General features: G+C 42.3%; 1 protein-coding gene across 8 annotated transcripts in view; it reads left to right on the top strand.

The window, feature by feature from the left end:
- The window catches only part of ctnnd2 (catenin delta 2), a 1,121,748-nt gene extending 1,103,820 nt beyond the window's left edge, over positions 1 to 17,928 (top strand). For all 8 annotated transcript variants that reach the window (XM_033017096.1, XM_033017092.1, XM_033017086.1 and 5 more), the window contains 3 exons: positions 8,052 to 8,183; positions 10,324 to 10,400; positions 15,581 to 17,928. In XM_033017096.1, the coding sequence (XP_032872987.1) occupies positions 8,052 to 8,183; positions 10,324 to 10,400; positions 15,581 to 15,841 (470 nt within the window). In that variant the 3' untranslated portion in view covers positions 15,842 to 17,928. The remainder of the gene's footprint in view (positions 1 to 8,051; positions 8,184 to 10,323; positions 10,401 to 15,580) is intronic.
- The last annotated feature ends 3,315 nt before the right edge of the window (positions 17,929 to 21,243 follow it).

Here is a 21,243-nt window from a genome sequence, read left to right as displayed (position 1 = left end):
CAGCCTTTTGTTATTCGGCCGGTTTCAATGAGATCCCCCCCAAATATCCTTCTAAACTCCAACAAGTAGAGACCCAGAGCTATAAATGCTCCTCATAGTGAAGAGAATGGAGGTAGAGTCAAAGGCTGGAAGGTAATGAGTGGAACCAGATGGGACGATGGGCTAATGGAACCAGTTGGGGAAGAGGGAAGGATATCCAGGTCTGACGTCATTTGTGGCTGGCCCTGATTATCCTGGTCTGTTCTCACCTCTAGTTCTTCAACCCCCCTCCCTCCCTGTCCACCCTCCCTCCCCTACTCCCCCAAACCCAACCTTTAATCTGAAGAAGGGTCCAACCGGAAATGTCACCCATCTATTTTCTTCAGAGATGTTGCCTGACCAGCTAAATTATTCTGGAACTTTGTGTCTATCTTTGGTACACATCTCCGCTACTTTGGAGATATTCCAAATCATCCCTGCTCAGGTCCTGCCTTAATACCAGAATTTGTCTCCCACCCCACCACACTCACCTTGACCCAATGAAATGCAACATTTTCCTTGCACTAAACGTTATTCCCTTGTCATGTATCTACACAGTGTAAATGGCTGGATTGTAATCATGTATTGTCTTTCCGCTGACTGGTTAGCACACAACAAAAGCTTTTCACTGTACCTCGGTACACATGACAATTAACTAAAATGAACTGAACTGAACTATTTCTGTGGCTCAAATCCGCTGAAAGTTCAAGTCTGCGGCCAGCCTCATGCAGTATGAGGAACTGCCAATGGCAAATCAGTGGATAACAACTATGTACACTCTCCTGAAGTGGCGGCGTTGCCCAAGCAGCTGCGGCTCGCCTGCAGTCCGTCTGTCTTTTTCTTTTTTTTGTTCCCTTTTGTCTTGTTGGACGCATGTTATAAAGGATAGTATTCGGCTGAAGGCAAGGGCATATAAGGTAGCCAGAGATAGTGGGAGGGTAGAGGATTGGGAAGCATTTAAAGGTCAGCAAAAAATAACTAAGAGATTAATTAAGACGGGGAAAATAGACTATGAAAGGAATTTAGCGAACAACATAAAAACTAATAGTAAGAGTTTTTATAGCTATATAAAAAGAAAAAGGGTGGCTAAGGTGAACGTTGGTCCATTGGAGGGTGAGACTGGAGAGTTGTTGGTGGGGAACATGGAAATGGCAAAGGCATTAAACGAGTATTTTGTATCAGTCTTCACCATAGAAGACACAAAAAATATTCCAACGCTGGATAAACAGGGGGCGGTAGGAATGGAGGAGCTAAATACTATTAAGATCACCAAGGAGGTGGTATTAGGGAAATTAATGAGACTGAAGGAGGATAAATCCCCTGGGCCTGATGGATTACATCCAAGGGTCTTGAGGGAGATAGCGGTGGGGATTGTGGATGCATTGGTGATAATTTTCCAAAACTCCCTGGAGGCAGGAACGGTCCCAGTGGATTGGAAAATGGCCAATGTAACACCTATATTTAAAAAAGGAAGTAAACAGAAGGCGGGTAACTATAGACCGGTTAGTCTAACATCGGTGGTGGGTAAAATGTTAGAGACAATTATTAAAGAAACACTAACGGGGCACTTGGATAAACATGACTTCATCGGACAGAACCAGCATGGTTTTGTGAAGGGGAAGTCCTGTTTAACGAATCTGCTCGAATTCTTTGAGGAAGTAACAACCCGGGTGGATAAAGGGGAACCGGTGGATGTGGTATACTTGGACTTCCAAAAGGCTTTTGACAAGGTGCCACATAAGAGACTATTGCTAAAAATAAAAAATTATGGGATTGGGGGTAATATATTAGCATGGGTAGAGGATTGGCTAACAAATAGGAAGCAGAGAGTGGGGATAAATGGTTCATACTCGGGATGGCAACCGGTAACTAGCGGGGTTCCGCAAGGGTCGGTGCTGGGACCCCAGTTGTTCACAATTTATATAAATGATTTGGAGGAGGGAACCAAGTGTAATATATCAAAATTTGCGGACGATACAAAAATGGGAGGAAAAGTAGGGGATGAGGAGGATAGGAAGAGTCTGCAAAAGGATATAGATAAGCTAGGTGAGTGGGCAACAACTTGGCAGATGAAATTTAATACTAATAAATGTGAAGTCATTCACTTTGGGAAAAAAAATGATAGGGCAAGTTATTTTCTAAATGAGGAGGAGCTGCGTTGTAATGCAACGCAAAGGGATCTAGGGGTATTAGTACATGGATCACTAAAAGTTAGTATGCAGGTGCAGCAAGCAATCAGGAAGGCCAATGGAGTTTTGGCCTTTATTGCTAGGGGGATTGAGTATAAAAACACGGAGGTCTTGCTGCAGCTGTACACAGTATTAGTGAGACCACATTTGGAATACTGTGTACAGTTCTGGGGTCCATACTTAAGAAAGGATGTACTAGCCCTGGAGGCAGTGCAGCGAAGGTTTACAAGATTAATTCCTGCAATGAGGGGATTGACATATGAGGAAAGGTTAAGTAGGCTGGAACTCTACTCTTTGGAGTTTAGAAGAATGAGAGGCGATCTCATTGAAACATATAAGATCGTGAGGGGCCTTGATCGGGTGGATGCACCGAGGATGTTCCCAATGATCGGGGAAACTAGAACTAGGGGACATAGTTGCAGAATAAGGGGGGGCTCTTTTAAAACTGAGATGAGGAAGAACTTCTTCACCCAGAGGGTGGTTAATTTATGGAATTCACTGCCCCAGGGAGCAGTGGAAGCAGAAACTTTAAATATATTTAAGACTAAAATAGATGGTTTTTTAGCTGCCAAGGGGATAAGGGGCTACGGGGAGAGGGCAGGGATATGGACCTAGGTATGGTTAGTATAGTAAGACCTGAGTGATCTCCTGGACAAGTGTCGATCGCCTGGATTGGGGTCGGAGAGGAATTTCCCGGATTTTTTTCCCGAATTGGACCTGGGTTTTTATCCGGTTTTTTGCCTCCCCCAGGAGATCACGAGGTTCTTGGGGTGGAGAGGGGTGATAGCGGTATAAAGGGGAGGGTAGTGTCTTGTGTTCTGTGTCTTGTGTCTACTGTTTGTGGGTAAGTGTGTCTGTTTAGTGTTCAGCCATGAGCGAATGGTGGTGCGGGCTCGACGGACCTGGTGGTCTACTCTCGCACCTACTTTCTATGTTTCTATGTTTCTATGTTTTAGTTTATCTTTAGTTGTGTGTGTGTGTGTGTGGGGGGCGGGGGAAACTTGTTTTAGTCTCTTCCTTCGGGGGGGGGATGCGACCTTTTCTTTGCCGTATCCCCGTCTCTGTCTCCGTCTGCGCTGATGCCTAATCGCGGAGTTGGCGGCCTCCAACTGGGGCCGACCTCGAGTTCCGGAGGCAGAGCCAGGACTCACCATCACGAAGCTGGCCGACTTCGGGCTGTGGTGGCGCTGTGGCTGCGGCCCGACTTCGGAGCCTCTGAGGCTTCGGCCGCGGGCCCAGTGGACGACAACATCGGGAGCTCGCAGGTCCCAGGTTGGTGACCGATTCTCCAGAGCTCCCGCAACAACAGCTTCGTCCGCTGTACTGGAGGGTGGCAGCTTCGACCGCCCCGAGCCGCGTTGTTTGAACCGGTACATTCGCGGAACTTGGATATGGCCACGGGACTTACCATCACCCGGCGGGGGGGCCCAGCATCGAAAGCCTGGATCGCCTCAACGCAGAGGGAGAACAAGGAAGGAAGAGACAAGGACTTTAAGACTTTTGCCTTCCATCACAGTGAGGAGGTGCCTGGTAGACTCACTGTGGTGGATGTTAAACTGTGTTCATTGTGTGTTCTGTTATTTTATTCTCTGTCATGACTGCAAGGTACGTAATTTTGTTCAAACTAAAAGTTTGAATGACAACAAGGGATACTTTATCTGAACAGTCCGTGATTAAATTTCTAAAGTCCAGAACAAGAAATCCAACGCTACTTGGTTTAAACAAGGACGCAGAGCTGAAAACATTGGCACATAAACTGCCCTTCCCATACCAGGAAATGACTCATATAATTCACTAAAATGTTATGTAATCAGATCTTTCCAAAAATGTTGCTTACACTGACTTTGATGCCTTGAGAATTAGGCCCTGAGTTTGTGTAGGAAGGATGTGTTAACAAGCTTCAGCTTTTGATTTAGCTTGTTGACAAGAGGGAAAAAATGACAAAATATTATAAGACTCTTTGGTGTATTGTAGTAATGTTAAGACAAGACTGGATAGACTCGGCTTGTACTCGCTAGAATTTAGAGGATTGAGGGGGATCTTATAGAAACTTACACAATTCTTAAGGGGTTGGACAGGCTAGATGCAGGAAGATTGTTCCCGATGTTGGGGAAGTCCAGGACAAGGGGTCACAGTTTAAGGATAAGGGGGAAATCTTTTAGGACCGAGATGAGAAAAACATTTTTCACACAGAGAGTGGTGAATCTCTGGAATTCTCTGCCACAGAAGGTAGTTGAGGCCAGTTCATTGGCTATATTTAAGAGGGAGTTAGATGTGGCCCTTGTGGCTAAAGGGATCAGGGGGTATGAAGAAAAGGCAGGTACAGGATACTGAGTTGGATGATCAGCCATGATCATATTGAATGGCGGTGCAGACTCGAAGGGCCGAATGGCCTACTCCTGCACCTAATTTCTATGTTTCTATATTGAATGGCGGTGCACGCTCGAAGGGCCGAATGGCCACTCCTGCACCTATTTTCTATGTTTCTATATAGAAATGTACCTCTCTTACTGTTTTATTCTGTATTTAAAAACTTGTTTTGGCAGTCTAGCTATGCACTCAGTCTCACTGAAATTGAGAATACAGATTTCCTCGCTTACATTAATGCATATCAGTTTTTCATTGCTCAATAACCTGCATTGAAAGCCATCTCTGGCTTGCTCCCTTGACTGAAAATCTCTCGCTGACAACAGACAATTTCATTGCAAAACCTCTGGGACTGGAAACCTGAATCGAGTAGGATCTGTAAGTTGTTTGGGAGCCAAAAAAAAATGTCAAGTCAATAAATGGTCTTCTTGGCTTTTGTTTAGTCTTCTATCCACAACATGTATGATTCCAAATTGTTCACAATATCCAGCCCTGCCAACCACAGCTTCCCAAGGGAGTAGTGTTTGTGCACTATAGCTTCCAACATCCTTCTACTACTGAAGTCACAATGTAACACACTCCAATAACATTCTATGTTCCCCTCGAGTGCCCAGAACTCAGCTTAAAATGGGAAGCGAGAAAGGTAATTTAAAAGAAGGCTGCAACGGTGAGTTGGTTTCACAGCTAATCACATTTAATCAGGACAGGTTTGCCGTAACGTTCCATTGGGTGGATTTGCAATAAGTTATTTCTGTTTTGTAAATTATTTTTTTGTAGCTTGAAGGATGACGTGGAAGTTACTGTGAAATTAACCAAATATTTTAGAGGGTAAAATTTCCACTGTGGGAAATTATTGTAATGTATATGCTTCCAAAACAACATTGTATTTATTGAACCTGTATTCGAAATGTATTTTTCATTTAACATATTTACTGAACAACGTTTGAGTTTTATATGAATGGTAAGGGTTCATACAAGGAGCAGGTAGTATTGATGCGAAGTATGTAATATTGCATCATGTGGAAACTTTATTTCAAAACACTGAGACTGGAACTCAAACACAGTTTGTTACTAAATGTCTGCAGTGTATCCACTAGGGTAGCTTACAACACAACTGGATCAATGTTACATTTTCCAATTTCAGGTAACCACCTCTTCCCCCCTCGCTTTCCTGTGCCATGCACACTCCTTTCCCCCACTAACCTGCTCCCCTTTCCACCACTACCCACCTTCACCTAGATCCTTTAATCTGGCTTCACATTTGACTCCTTATCTCACATTCTTCTGTCTCCTTTTCATTTCTAGCCTTTGTCCACCCATCTGAATCAAAATCCCCCCTCACCTGTATCCACCTATCACTTTGTCCCACCCGCACTTCTTTTCCAGCCTACACCCACCATTACAATCAGTGTGAAGAAGGGTCTTGACCCCAAATGTCACCTATGCATTCCTAGAATGATTCTGCCTGACCTGCTGAGTAAAGGGCCTGTCCCACGAGCATGCGACCTGCACGCGGCAAGCGCGACCAAACCGGAAGTGGGGGCCGCAAGGAGGTCGAGTGATCCCCGTACAGGGCCTGTCCCACGTGCATGTGACCTGCATGCGGCGAGCGCGACCAAACCGGAAGCGGGGGCCGCTCGGAGGTCGAGTGAGTGACGTGAAGTTCGAGCGAAGTCCGCGGGAAGTTCACGCGTGACGTACGGCGTCAAGACGCTGCGTATGGCGTCGAGGTGGCTGCGGGCCGGCAGGCCGTTGCCGCGCGGAATTTTTGAACACGGTCAGTTTTTCGGAGCCCCGCGCGATGTCGGGACCAGCTCCGCAAAACTCCATACGGCTCCAGCAATCGAAGTGGGACCGGCCCCGCGAGGCCGTACGGCTCAAGCGACCAGGTTAGGTCGCGCTTGCCGCATGGAGTCGCATGCTCATGGGACAGGCCCTTTACTCTAGCATTTTGTGGGGGGTTTTCAACCAGAATCTGCAGTGTCTTGTATCTCCATATTATGCGTATCATTTTGTGTACTACTAATGTCCAATGTAAACACTGACATGCAGTGTTTCTGAGCAGTGCACTGATGGATTTGCTGCCTTTCACAAGAAGTTTTAACCAAGGTCTCTCAGGTAGTATAAAAACTGCTGCAGTGTTTACCTGAAGAACCATCATGGTCTCGCCCATATTTATCCCACAATCAGTTTAACTAAGTATAAGGTTATCAGAATGGCATTTATAGGATCTCGCTGTGCGCAGATTGCATATCACAATAAATAGGTTACAACAATGACTGCCCTTCAAAAATACACTTTAAAGTGCCTGGGGCAATCGGAAATGAAACCAGCTATAGATGAATAAATAGGTCGGACAAGCATCAGGTGTGAAGCACTCCCACTGGAACCTGATGCAATGTCGGGAGATTTTTGGGTCGAAGAGTGAATTTGTTTCCCCTTCATGCACATCAGCCTGCATAACTCACCCACAAAATACCAAAGTGAACATCCCACTTGCTCTCTGGACTATTAAAATCCCCAAACAGTGGGAACAAGGGCCTGTCCCACTGACGCGACCTTTCAGCGACTGTCTTCAACCTTCAAGCTCGAGGGCACTTGCCTGAGAAACCTCGAGCTGGATCAACCGTCAGCGATGAAACCGCGAGCACGTCAATGATTCTGTGTACATGTGAATTATTTCTTTCATTTGCAGATGTTTTTTCCTCACATATGGTTTCATTAATCTATAGCCAGTGATCAGCTTTGCTGGATTTACTACAAGGCAGCTTTTCTTGTCATTGATTGAAAGATTACTTGAGCAGTCTGAGCCTGGATCCATTTTTCACTTCAACCATTTTATTGGCTCTATTGTTTCAACATTGATTGATGTGTTTACATGTGTTTGGTAATGTTGAATACATGATCATGGTATCAGGGATATTGTTCTTTCTTCTGAGTCAGGCAATTGAGTTCAAGATTTTAACAATTTTTATTTTTGTTGATTTCAATTGATAATGGAATGAGGGGGTGTGTGGAACTTTTACCCACCTGAAAATGCTGTACTCCAGATTATGCATCAATTCTAAAAGGTTTTCATCTGGTCATGCAGAGAGAACATTTCCATCTTTAAGGGATCATCATCTTGTTTTTAAGTTTGTCGAAAATATATTGGAAAAACACAGTGGACAGCACAGTGGTGGCGTGGTAGAGATGCTGCCTCACAGCGACTCTAGACTAGGGTTCGATTCTGACTACTGATGCTGTCTGGACGGAGTTTGTATGCTCTCTTTGTGACCATGTGGGTTTTCTCCGGGTGCTCCAGTTTCCTCCCACATCCCAAAGACTGGCGGATTGACTTCTGTCCCTCGTGTAGGCTAGAACTAGTCTATGGGTGATCGCTGTTCTGTGCAGATTCAGTGGGCTGAAGGGCCTATTTTCACGCTGTATCTTGAAAACTAAAACCAAAGCTAAGACACAGTGCCCTCTCATTTTCAGCGAGTGCCCCAGTTTCTCCGCGAGAGATGATTAACTTAAAAGAGAGAAAGTCTGACTATGACACAACCGGGACCAACTCTGGCTACCATGGGAGCAAAGGGGAACACACCTCCAGAAAAGATACTGTTCCAGGTGAGTACATGGAAAGCAGGACCTGGAGTAGACCTTTGATCCTACTCCACCATTCATATAATTGTATGGCATAGAAAGAGGCCCTTTGGCCCCTATGTCCATGCTAGTCATCAAGTATCTAACTATACCAATCCAATCAGATCATGGGTGACATTTTTCAGTTTAGTTTATAGCCACATGTACCGAGGTACAGTGAAAAGCTTTTTGTTGCGTGCTATTCAGCCAGCAGAAAGACATACATGATTACCATCGAGCCATTTATAGTGTATAGATACATGATAAGGGAATAATGTTTAGTGCAAGGTAAAGCCAGCAAAGTCCGAGGGTCACCAATGAGGTAGGTAGTAGTTCAGGACTGCTCTTGTTGGGATGTGGTCTTCACATTAGTATCACTTTCTCAGCTGATCCTACCCATTCCTTGCTGCTAATGTGCTTTCATCACAGGTTTATGTGTATTTTCAGTGAACAAATTGGAAACATCTTCAAACATAAAAGGAGTATGCCTTGTCATGTTCTCTACCTTGCTGACATTGGTGACCTCTGTGAGAATGGTTCCACGACCTCTGAATAAACTCTCCAACTATATCCACGTTTTCATATTATGTTAGGATAGCCCTGTTAGATAATGAAGTAACACCCACATTCAGTTCAATTCTATTCTCTGCTGCCATTAACTGTTGCATAGTTTATAGCGACTATCATCCTTCATCTCTCACATAGGCTTTTTACAGCATAGTGTCTCACTAAACCAAGCTGTGATTAGTTACGTAAATAGGTATTTTTCTGGTCTGCTCTATTCATTCCTTACTGGGATTGAAATATATTAATTCACCTGACCCAATGTGATGCCTGGGCAGGTCTATGCCAGCGATGTTATAATCTTTAATATTTTAAGGCAAAGATAGATACTTGATTAGTACGTGTGTCAGAGGTTACGGAGAAGGCAGGAGAATGGGGTTAGGAGGGAGAGATAGATCAGCCATGATTGAATGGCAGAGTAGACTTGATGGGCCGAATGGCCTAATTCTACTATTCCTTATGACTGTAATCCTAAATCCTGTCAGATATTTGGATATAACATCACTCCTTTAGTTAATATTAATTCATTTCAGAATTAACAAAAATAAGTCAGTAGAGGTGGGTTAAATTTCCTTATTACCAGTTTTAACAAATATTTTTTTTCCAACTTGCTTTCATGCGCTGTACCTAAGCCTGTCTAGAACCATGAGTGTTCAACTGACCCTCGGATCCTTTGGACAATGGACCTCGGCTACAACAGCAACATTATTTAATGACTGGGGCAAAATTGGGGCGTTCCAGGATATGATTATTGTGATAAATAAATACCTTCAGTGCAGGAGTTGACACATATCGCAAACTCTAAAACTACTGTTACTTTACAAATGATACACAGAAAATTTTATTTTCTGGAGGACCAGCATTGATTAATCTGCTACAAGGATGCTATTTTGTGCAGTGTGCCTTTGTAATCAATCTCATTAAAATCAAAGATCCTGATACTACTATCCATCCCACGTGGAAAGTCTTAATTATCTAAGTGCAAAAGAGGACATAAAATGGTCACATTTCATTGTATCTTTGCTCCCCCATTACATTACAAATAGGTATTTCTGGACCTAATCTCAGGAACTAGGGGGACACTGGTCTTCAACAGGAAAAGGCCCTTTTACAATGGGAGCCGACAGATTGTTGTTTCTTTTGTACTTGTTCTCAGGATGTGGCTAACCAGTTAGGAAAGGGTTTATTACCCAACACTGAGACTTCCTTGAGCAGGTGCTGGTGGTGGGTCTTATTGAAATGCTACCATTACAGTGTTAGGTAGCAAATTCCAAGATGTTATCGTATTGTTGATGGGGGGTACATTCATTCAGTTTTCAGTTGGAATAGCAGGGCAAACAAGTTGGGTTAGAGAGACCAGAAAGCAAAGGAAATAATAAAGGGAACTTACTTTTATTCCCCTTTGAAAGCTTTGAATCCTCGGAGGTTAAGGGATTTAGCTCAATCTTCAACAGCTGCATGAAGGCATTTGCTAGCATAACAAGACTTAACTAGTGACTTGTTTTTTCATTATGTCCTCTTGTACCACATGCCTTAACAGTACCTATTTTTATTTGAACAGCTCAGCTCTCTGTCGTGGCTGGATCAGGCTACAGGAACTCCTATGCTACTCCAGTTGAGGCTATCAAGCACAACCAGGTCTGTTATTCTTTTTTTAAACATCTTATTTATATATTGGACTATTAACTGCCCATGTGGAATGATAACTGAGCAGCAGCTTTTCTCGCCCTTCGTCTCCTTTCACCACTGAGACCAGACACCAGTAAACCGAAGACACAACAGACTACAGATGCTGGAATCTAAAGCCTCCTCAGATGCTACTTGATCCACTAAGTTCATCCAGCAGTTTACTTTTTACTACAGTCAATTGTAGCTACTTCAATCAATCAATCAATCACTCAACCTTTATTGTCATCTTGCAAAGCAACAGTTGTACAGTGCAAAATGAGAAGACGTTTCCCAGGGAATACCGGAGCATCGCACATAAAACTTAAAACATTTCACACATAAAATAAAAACAGTAAAAACAATCCAGTCCCTGATAAAACAGTACGTATAGTTAAAAAGTACAGGTAAAAACAGCAACATTAAAATACAGTAAAAACAGTCATAAATTGTCCAGGGCAGCTGATTTAAGTGGCCAGTACCAGAGTTATTAAATTGTCAGTGCAAAAAGCAGCAGAATCAGGTGGAGTAACTGTTTAGCAGCCTCACAGCCTGTGGAAGGAAGCTGTTTAGCAGTCTGGTAGTCCGGTAGCTACGGTATCTCTTGCCTGATGGCAGGAGATCCAGGTGTATGTGGAGGGGGTGCAGTTTGTCCTTAGCTATTCTCAGTGCTTTTTTCAGACAGCGGCTCTGAAACAGTTCTTGTACCGAGGGTAGTGAGACGCCAATGATCCTCTCTGCCCCCCTTATTCTTATTTTGCTTTGTTTCCTCCCAAAACATACAGAAATATAATGATCCATGTGCTGTTTACAAGCTTGTGGACGAAGAAGACCATTATTTGGTATACTTTTAAAGAAAACACAACCTTATTTATTCATCTATTCTCAATCACGGGGTATGGATGGGGCCAAAGTTCGGGGAACCCAGTGGAGAAGAATACCACATCGTTGAGTTACTAAGTTTATTTCCAAATGGAAGTGTTTAATTAGCTAAATTTATTGATGCAAACCTGCGCTAACCATGTTGAAGTCTATCTCCATCTGAGGATGTTCTTATCTTTTGAAGAAAGAAATATTTTTCTCAGTAATCAACATTATTTTGCTCATTTTTGCTCTCCTTCCTGGGCACTCATAGGGACCATTTAAATTCCTGCCTTAAGAGTGGTCCTGTCTTTCACTCTGCGAGAGCTTTTGAGGTAACTAGATTGTAGATCAAAGCTGGCCAGTAAGGTATTTCCTTATAGAGGAAGCAGGTTAACTGACCATGAGGATTGATGAAGGCAGCGCAGTTGACTTTGACAAGGTCCAGCAGGGTTAAACTGCTCCAGGCTGAGAAAGAAACTGAATACAACATTGACTTGTGGTAAGAGGCAGATGGTGGTAGTGGAGGGCTGCTTTACACACTCGGGTTTTGTTGTCAGTGGTGTGCCGCAGGGATCAATGCTCGATCCTTTAATTGTCATGTATTAATCATTTAGAAGAAAATATGGGTGGCAAGTTTGCAGATTACGCCAAAGTTCATGATATAATGGGCAGCAAAGAAAGTTGCCTACGAGTACAGCAGGATCGCCTGTGATTATGCCAGAGAAGTTACAGTAAAGTTTCATAGGAATGTTGCTTGGACTGGAGGGCTTGAATTTTAATCGGAAATTGGATAGGCTGGGTCTGTTTTTCTGGAGTAAGAGAGGCTAATGGATGACCTTAGAGGTTTATAGAATTGTGAGAAGTGTAGTAAGGCATGGGCGGAAATCCCGAGGGGTACGGGGGGCATGTCCCCCCCCCCCCCCCCGCCATGTTTTGAGAGGCGGGGGACAATCCCCCCCATGTTTTGTGAAACATGTATTTTTACGTTACCAGCAGCAGCCATAAGCAAACCGCAACCAGTTCCCATCCTACCTGCGGAGTGGCGGCCACGGGCATGGTCAGCTCGCTCAGACTCTGAAAAGAATTAAAGGTCATCCTTTATTAATGATAAACAATAGCAAGACGCACATCCATTCCACATACAATACACGAAACAGATTGCAGCAAAGCCGCCTTGAAATTTAACATTTTTAAAAAGCTCTCGGGTTTAACGAGTACTCCAGAACGATTGGAGTCGTTTATCACTTGATTCCTCTGAGACAAAAACGATTTGTTAACTGCCACTGTTATGGCTTGTTAACTGCTACTGTTAACATCGTATTAACACTGTTATACGATGTGTCACCAATACATTGATATGCATTCCTCAGTAAATATAATTGTGTTTTGACCTTCAAGTATTACTGACGTGTCCCTTTGAATAAAATTCACGGGAGAATTTCTTAAAACTGCCTGATGTGGGTACAATTACCATTTGAACTTTGGAGGTAGACAAAAAATGCTGGAGGAACTCAGCGGGTGAGGATGCAGCATCTATGTAGAGGAGAAATAGGGGATGTTTCGGGTCGAGACCCTTCTTCAGACCCTTTGTGAACTTTTTATGTATTGGTGGATGGGAAAGATTTAAACGGGTATCGGACGGTCATTAAGGGCTCTGGAGGTCGAGCACGGGCTTCTTGGCGTGCAGTTACAGTCCCTCATTCACCCACGTTACTTAGTCATTTTTACCCATCATTTAGGGATGTTATATGAAATTTTAAAAATTAAGTATGTTTATGTTTATTTTTGTTAGTGGGGGGGGGGGGGGGGGGGAGAGGGAGGAGATAAAATTGTTAGTTGTCATGCACACTTGTCATCGGGCCACCAGGAAATTGTGTTCCCCCCCCCCCCCCCCCCCCCCCCATGTTTTAAAAGTGATTTCCGCCCATGTAGTAAGGCAAACAGTCACGACCTTTAACATGTGTTGGGGAGTCTAAGTCTAAGGTATAGGTTTAAAGTGAGGTCAAAAAGATTTAAAGGGGATCTGTTGGGTTTGCTTTTCACCCAGAGAGTGGTGGGTAAATGGAATAACCTACCAGAGGAGGTGGTAGAGGCAAGTACAATTACAACATCTGATAGTTATTTGGGCAGGTACGTGGATAGAAATGGTTTGGAGAGATATGAGGCAAATCCAGCCAAATGGCATTAGTATGGATAGGAATCATGGACAAGTTGGGCTAAAGGCCCTAATATTATGCTGTACACCTCTATGAATCTATAAACTGCTATTCTATTCCATCCAGTAATAAGTTAGAGGAAAAAGAATAACTAATTCAGCCCCTTGTCTCTGTTCCACCATGTGGTTAGGTCAGGGCTGATTTACACTTCAATTCCTTTTACTCACCTTTGCTCCATATTCTTACTTTGCAATAATCTGCCTGTCTTAATCTAGAAGTTGACATGACAAGATGCAAAAGATATAGGTGCAGAATTAGGCCATTCAGCCCTTTGTATCTACTCCACCATTCAGTCATGGCTGATTTATTTGACCTTCTCTATCCAATTCTCCTGCCCTCTGCCTGTAATCTTTGATGACCTTCCTAATCAAGACGTAACAATCTCAGTTTTAAAAATACTCCATGTCTTGGCCTCCACGGACGTCTGTGGTAATGAATTCTGCAGATTTACCACCCGCTGGTTAAAGAAATTCCTCAACTCCATTCTAAAGGTATGTCCTTTTATTCTGAGGCTGTGCCCTCTGGACCTAGATACTCAAACTATTGGAAACATCCTTTCCATGTCCACTCTATCTAGGCCTTTCATTACTTGGTAGGTTTCAATGAGAACCCCCCTCATTCTTCTAAACTCCAGTGAGTACAGGCCCTCAGCCTTCATATACTTCATGTATTAACCCAAGCATCTCTGTGGTCATTCTTGTAGACCTCCCCTGGACCCTCTCCAAAACTCTGCACAATATTCCAAATGTGGCCTCACCAGCACCTTATAAAGCCTCAGCATTACATAATTACATTTATATTCCAGTCCCATCGAAATGAATGCCAGCATTGCATTTGCCTACCTTACCTTTTGAGTGACTTCCAAACTTCCTCTATCCTTTGTTGTGAAAATGCTTACTAATGTAAACTCTCCACCAGGAAAAATCGTTTCAAATCCTTTTATATATCTTGGTAATCACACCAAATTCATGTGATCTGTGCCCGTTTTCTTCCAACGAGTTGGAAGTACAACACTGGCAAAAGCCGCAGATCAAAACCTACTTGCTGCCGACTCTTACCATCAATGGTCTCAGAATATACCACAGAATGTATTTAAAACTAAAATTACATTTGTAATGCAAATTAGAAACATAGAAACATCGAAACATCGAAAATAGGTGCAGGAGTAGGCCATTCGGCCCTTCGAGCCTGCACCACCATTCAATATGATCATGGCTGATCATCCAACTCAGTATCCTGTACCTGCCTTCTCTCCATACCCCCTGATCCCTTTAGCCACAAGGGCCACATCTAACTCCTTCTTAAATATAGCCAATGAACTGGCCTCAACTGCCTTCTGTGGCAGAGAATTCCAGAGATTCACCACTCTCTGTGTGAAAAATGTTTTCCTCATCTCGGTCCTAAAAGACTTCCCCCTTATCCTTAAACTGTGACCCCTTGTTCTGGACTTCCCCAACATCGGGAACAATCTTCCTGCATCTAGCCTGTCCAACCCCTTAAGAATTTTGTAAGTTTCTATAAGATCCCCCCTAAATCTTCTAAATTCTAGCGAGTACAAACCGAGTCTATCCAGTCTTTCTTCATATGAAAGTCCTGACATCCCGGGAATCAGTCTGGTGAACCTTCTCTGTACTCCCTCTATGGCAAGAATTGTTATCCATTTAGAAGATTTCTGTATATTGGGTGAACTAATTCTATACAAACAAAAAATAATGCAATATGTAGTGAGATTGGATATGCTGTCTTGAAGGAAGAAGGCCAAGAGGAATATAATAGAAATGTTCAAAATTCTACTTGATGATGGACCAGTTGGTGAGGATCCGTTTCTATTGCTTGAAACATTGGTAATGAAAAGGCATAATTTGTTTTTTAAATTACCAACTAAGTACATGGAAGGTGAAGAACAGCTTTCTAGAGTTGCTTTTCATCTGAAATCAACAAATTAAAATGGTGGTAGAAGCAGATTCTATCGTGACTTTCAGCAAGGTAATTAGAAAATTTAGAAGGGGGAAAATTGCAATTGCCACCAAGTGCTTAAATTGGGAATAATGGCCTGATTCCTCTTTTCTACAGGTTTCATCACAACCTGTTGCACAGGAACCCAGTAGAAAAGACTATGACACTTATCAACCATATCAAAACTCTACAGGAAATTATGATGACTCTTTCTTTGAAGACCAAGTGCACAGTCGCCCAGCAACCAGTGAATACAACATGCATCTCGGCCTGAAGTCAACAGGCAATTATGTTGATTTCTATTCTGCCGCACGTCCATATAGTGAGTTAAACTACGAAACAAGCCACTATCCAGCCTCACCTGATTCTTGGGTCTAAGCAGAGGTGGCAGATACTCAAGAAAAAAAAGACCCTGGGAACTGTGCATGTGCATGAATATCACAAGACATTTTTCAGCAAGTCTTAGACTGTCAGAGGTCTGTTCCCTAAGACAGTCATTGGGTGAAGTGTGGTAGATGGTGGTCGGGTGGATAAGTACTGAGAGAAATGCAAGTGACATTCAGCTCATATGAAGGAAATGGAAGACTTGCTCACCAGAGAGCAGGGGTTATGGGTGCGGTGGGAAATGATTAAAAGTTCCTGTTGTGTATACAGAGAAGGGTGGTTGGGGAGGGGAGGGAGGGGGGAATACTATTATTCATGTGCAAAGAAAATGGCATTGTGGACAGCAGTGAAAGTTGGCAATGGAAAGTGGCTGAAAGTGACAGGAGGGAAATGGGAGAGACCAAGTCAAAGGTCAAGCACAAGAGCTTGAATGTGTTTACACTTGTTACGGGAACAGTCTGTCACCTCTTGAAGACCAACATTCTCATGTGTCACAGCTTGTAGTTTTCAGTCCGGTTTTCTTCTGTACAGCAAGACCATTTCTCTCGCCGCCTGCCTGGGTTCATTTTTTTTCATTTTAATGCTTTGTTGTGAAGTATTGGATGTACATTACTGATCAATGAGAGCATTGTGTCCATTACAGCAATGCCAAAGTACTCCTTCTGTCTCTTGTTCTTAATACTATTTTAATTACGAACAACAAAAGTGTAAGCGAGTTTGAGCAGATGTGTGAATTTCCAAGTTTTCTTTTTTATGAAGTAACTAACTGAAGGAAGTATTTAGCAGTATTGTTTGTTCTGGTATGTGGAATTGTTTGTGTGGTCACTAACTGAAAACCCCATCAGTCGCTAATATCATGAGCATCATTTCACAAGCTCATTTGATGAGACACGCGCTCTCTCTCTCTCTCTCTCTCTCTCTCACTGCCTAAAGTTTTAGATGTAGATATTTGAAGACAATTTTTCATTTATACCAGTTTTGTTTATGACAATACAGTGTTAACAGTAAATAAATGAAGTTGTCATCCATGTTTGTAAAAAAATATTCAGGAAAAAATAATTTTTTCCCATGTTTCTTTCTCTTGATACAAAGTCAACAATAGTTCCAATGTGCCATAAAGTCTGTCCGTGTCAATCTGCAGTATCCCTTTTCAGGCCTAAATCAGACTGAATTTAAGAAAAAGACTTGGGCAAGGATAAGAGGTAATACTAACCTAATATATCAAGAGGAAGGTCCATAGGATCCGATGGAACACTGGTTTTACACTCTACCTATTATTGTTTTAATTTGTTTTCAAAACACCCCATGTAAAATGACATTGACTATAACACCCACCCTAATGTCACTTAATTACCTTAATTACACTAAAAAAAATAGGGTGGAGTATGGTGTAAAATCACCATTGTACTTAATCTCATGGGTTTTCAGGTGGGTGGCTTCAGTTAAAAGTGAATTCTTCACTTCAAGCCTTTAATGAGCATGTGTTGATGTGTATGCCCAAACCATAGAGCTCCTGGTCTTGATTTGGAAACATTCGAGTCATTTTACAACATACCTGGGATTGACATAGAGACTCAAGGGTTTTATTGTATTTGACGTGCTGTGCTGCGGTCCATGGAAACAAGTACCTTTTTCAAAGGATTGCATTATATATTAAGAAACACTGAAGGGTGGTGGCGTACTGAAAGATATGTTCTATTTAGCTGTGATTCAAAGTTACCTGTGTAGGCAGATGTAAAAGGTATACTGCCCTCTTTAAAATAACATTGTTTTTGAGAATAGTGCAGCAGTACTCATTGGTGCCAAATGAGAAGTTAAAAAAATGCTTCAAATTCTAATTGTAGGAAAAAATACTCTGAAAATCGATGGGTAGCTAATTGTCCTGCTGACAGTTTGTAGATGTAGATAGACAAGATTTAAATTTGTTAAATGCTTTTTACAGTGTGTTTTGTCAACAATTAAGAAAAAAGGGTAAATGGCATTCTTGGTTATATGGAGATTATATAGCCTTTAAACTGCAGTCTTGAAAGAAAACTGGGTGATGTGATTTAAAAAAAATAAACTGATGCTATTAAACATTTTTTAACTGTTCCAATAAGTTTCTTTAAATAGCACAATGAAGCCAAGTAGCATTCCCATATATCAACTTTTGAAATTTTTCAGAAGGGTATATCTGCAATATTGTAATTAGGGAGGACACAGTGCTTTGGGTAGCAAAATTCAATATTGCAGGATCATGCACAGATTTGCTATGTGCAGCTTATGTTTCTATTAGCAATGAACCTGCAACCCCCCAAAGACACACAAAAGACTACAGAATTTTAAAGGCAAGTTGCCTACAACCATAAAGTTTCTGCTACCTTTAAAGCCAATTCAAAATCATGCAAGAACTGGTCATAGAAACATAAAAACATAGAAAATAGGTACAGGAGTAGGCCATTCGGCCCTTCAAGCCAGAACCGCCATTCATTATGATCATCCAAAATCAGTACCCCGTACCAGCTTTTTCCCCATATCCCTTGATTCCGTTAGCCATTCCTACCCACCAAACCTCTCATTCTCCTGCCAAATAATTTAGTGTGCCACCTGCCATCTTTCCACAAATTACACCAATTTGTGATCATCCAATGAAACTCCACCAATTAATCTTTTTGATGAGCAGTCAGAATCATTGTGAATAGAAACAGGCCCTTTGGCCCAATTCATTCATGTTGAATAAGATGACCCCTCTAAACTGTGCATTTGTATAAGAAAGAGCTGCAGATGCTGGTTTAAATCGAAGGTAGACACAAAATGCTGGAGTAACTCAACGGGTGAGGCAGCATCTCTGGAGAGAAGAAATGGGCGACGTTTCGGGTTGAGACCCTTCAGGCTGATGTCAGGGGAGGGACGGGACAAGGATAGAATGTAGACGGAGACAGTAAGGCTAGTGGGAGAACTCTACATTGGTGAGACCAAGCACAGGCCGTCTTAACCTACCTGGGCTCCCGGTGACTCAGCACTTCAATTCCCCCTCCCATTCCCAATCTGACCTTTCTGTCCTGGGCCTCCTCCATTGTCGGAGTGCGGCCCAGCGCAAATTGGAGGAGGAACAGCACCTCATATTTTGCTTGAGTAGTTTACACCCCAGCGGTATGAACATTGACTTGCCTAACTTCGGACAGCCCTTGCATTCTCTCTCCTTCCCCTTCCCAGTTCTACCACTAGTCTTATTGTCTCTGCCTACATTCTATCTCTGTCCTGCCCCCTCCCCTGACATCAGTCTGAAGAAGGGTCTCGACCCAAAACATCGCCCATTCCTTCTCTCCAGAGATGCTGCTTCACCCGCTGAGTTACTCCAGCATTTTGTGTCCACCTATAAACTATGCATTTGGTCCATATCTAGAGCCTGAAAATTAATAAATTTAAATAAAATCAAAGAAAAGCAGTCAGCATTCTAGACATTAGCTGACAATTTTCTCATTGCTTGTGCAACCTCTCTGAACATAAATTGGTTGATATATTTCTTAAATCAGATCAATGATTAGACATAACTGTATTGGAATTTAAAGGATATTTACTGGTAGAATATTTTCAGACTCTGTTAATGAACTGCACAAGAAAGGCAATACCTGTTCTCTCCTACAATGCACTTTGTCCAGTATTTGCATTTCGGTCTCCTGCCTGATCTATAACTGCTACCAGCGATTATATTGTCCTATCTCTCTACCATCAGTGAACATTCAGTGCATTGTCCTGCTGCATGTTAATCCTGTTTTAAAACTAGGCTGACAAGGAAGAGATAAATAGTTAGTTAATTAGGAAGTTATAAACTTGAAAGTGTATAATTGTATATATGACTCGTGGCAATACTTTATTACCAAACACAATATCAGATACCAATTCCAATGTAAGTGCAAAGGATCAAACCTTGTTCATCCTTAAAGCCATCAATAGCTATTTATATAGCTTTCCAACAGAAAAAGAGCTCAGCTGATTTATTCATGCAAGTGAAGAATACCTGAGATGTTAATCATTTCTACTGCTGCAAGACAATGTAATCACATATGAAGCTCTTATACCTTGCAATTATCATTATATAAGTATTGCTCCAATCACTCTTGCATACCCATCAATCCTTTTCCTCCTTTGGAGTGTTTATATTTTATTAGTATTTGCTACCCCACAATGTTTTTGGATAATCGCAGGCATTTCACATTATTTATTTTCACCAGGACCATGACTCTATCCTGCAAATTGTTATGACTTTACTTTAGGCTTTAGAGATACAGCACGGAAGCAGGCCCTTCGGTCCACTAAGTCTGCACCAACCAGCGATTAACCCGTACACTAACACTATCTATCCTACACACTAGGGACAATTTTGCAACTTACCAAAGCCAATTAACCTACAAACCTGCACGTGTTTGGAGCGTGGGAGGACACCGGAGAAAACCCACGCGGTCACAGAGAGAACATCCAAACTCCGTACAGACAGCATCCATAGTCAGGATCGAACCCGGGTCTCTGGCGCTGTAAGGCAGCAACTCTACCGCTGCACCACTGTGCCATCCATCTGTGGCCGAATCTCTGTGCAATTCAGCAAAATCAATCCATCCTTCATGTTTCAAAGGCCAAACTGAACAAAGTTCTCAGATGAGGCTATATAAAACTAAAGCATAACCTCCTCCACTTTGTTTATTCCAGCTATCAAATGAAAGGTCAACATTGCAATGTATTCTTTTTATTGCTTCTCTTGCACTTGTAGTTTTTAATAATGGTTGCATTCACCTGTGTCCAGGTACAGTGGAGCTGATTGTGTAAATCTCTTGCCAATCAAACCAGCTGACACACTCTTGTAAATAGCTGTGATTGTTCCCATGCATATCATTTACATGCAATTATTCTCCACACACTACAGTTTTCTAGAGAAATTACAGTGCGAGTAACAAGGGAAATAGCTTTCAGCCCCATCTTCAATTACACTGCTGCACAGAACACTCCAGCACTGTTGTGGCTTAGCAAGGTGCACAATAGAACAGAAAAATAATTTGAAACAACAGGTAAATAGTTGCCAATCAACCATTTAAAAATCTTTTGGATAATTGTTTACAGCGTTGGTTTCAATTCCCTAACCAACATGTCTTGTGCCAAAGCAGTGTTTTGGATTCAAACCCCAATCTGATCCCCTTTGTACGACCTAAATGTTCAGGAAAGCATTGCAGACTTTTCATATTGTGCAGTATTCCCTGTGCTCTGGCTGCTTGTAATTTGGGGCAAACAACTTTGTATCAGCAAAGTCTCACAAATCAGTGGCACTCAGACTCCATTTGTCCTAAGTAACAGACAGGATCAAATAAATATTTGATATTCCGAAGTCATAGGACTTAGTTGAAGGCGAGGAATACTTTGGTGAA

Source organism: Amblyraja radiata, chromosome 2 (genome assembly GCF_010909765.2).
Source record: "Amblyraja radiata isolate CabotCenter1 chromosome 2, sAmbRad1.1.pri, whole genome shotgun sequence".
NCBI lineage: Eukaryota > Metazoa > Chordata > Chondrichthyes > Rajiformes > Rajidae > Amblyraja > Amblyraja radiata.
Note: the sequence above shows the minus strand (reverse complement) of the source record. Positions and strands in the feature narration are given on the sequence as shown.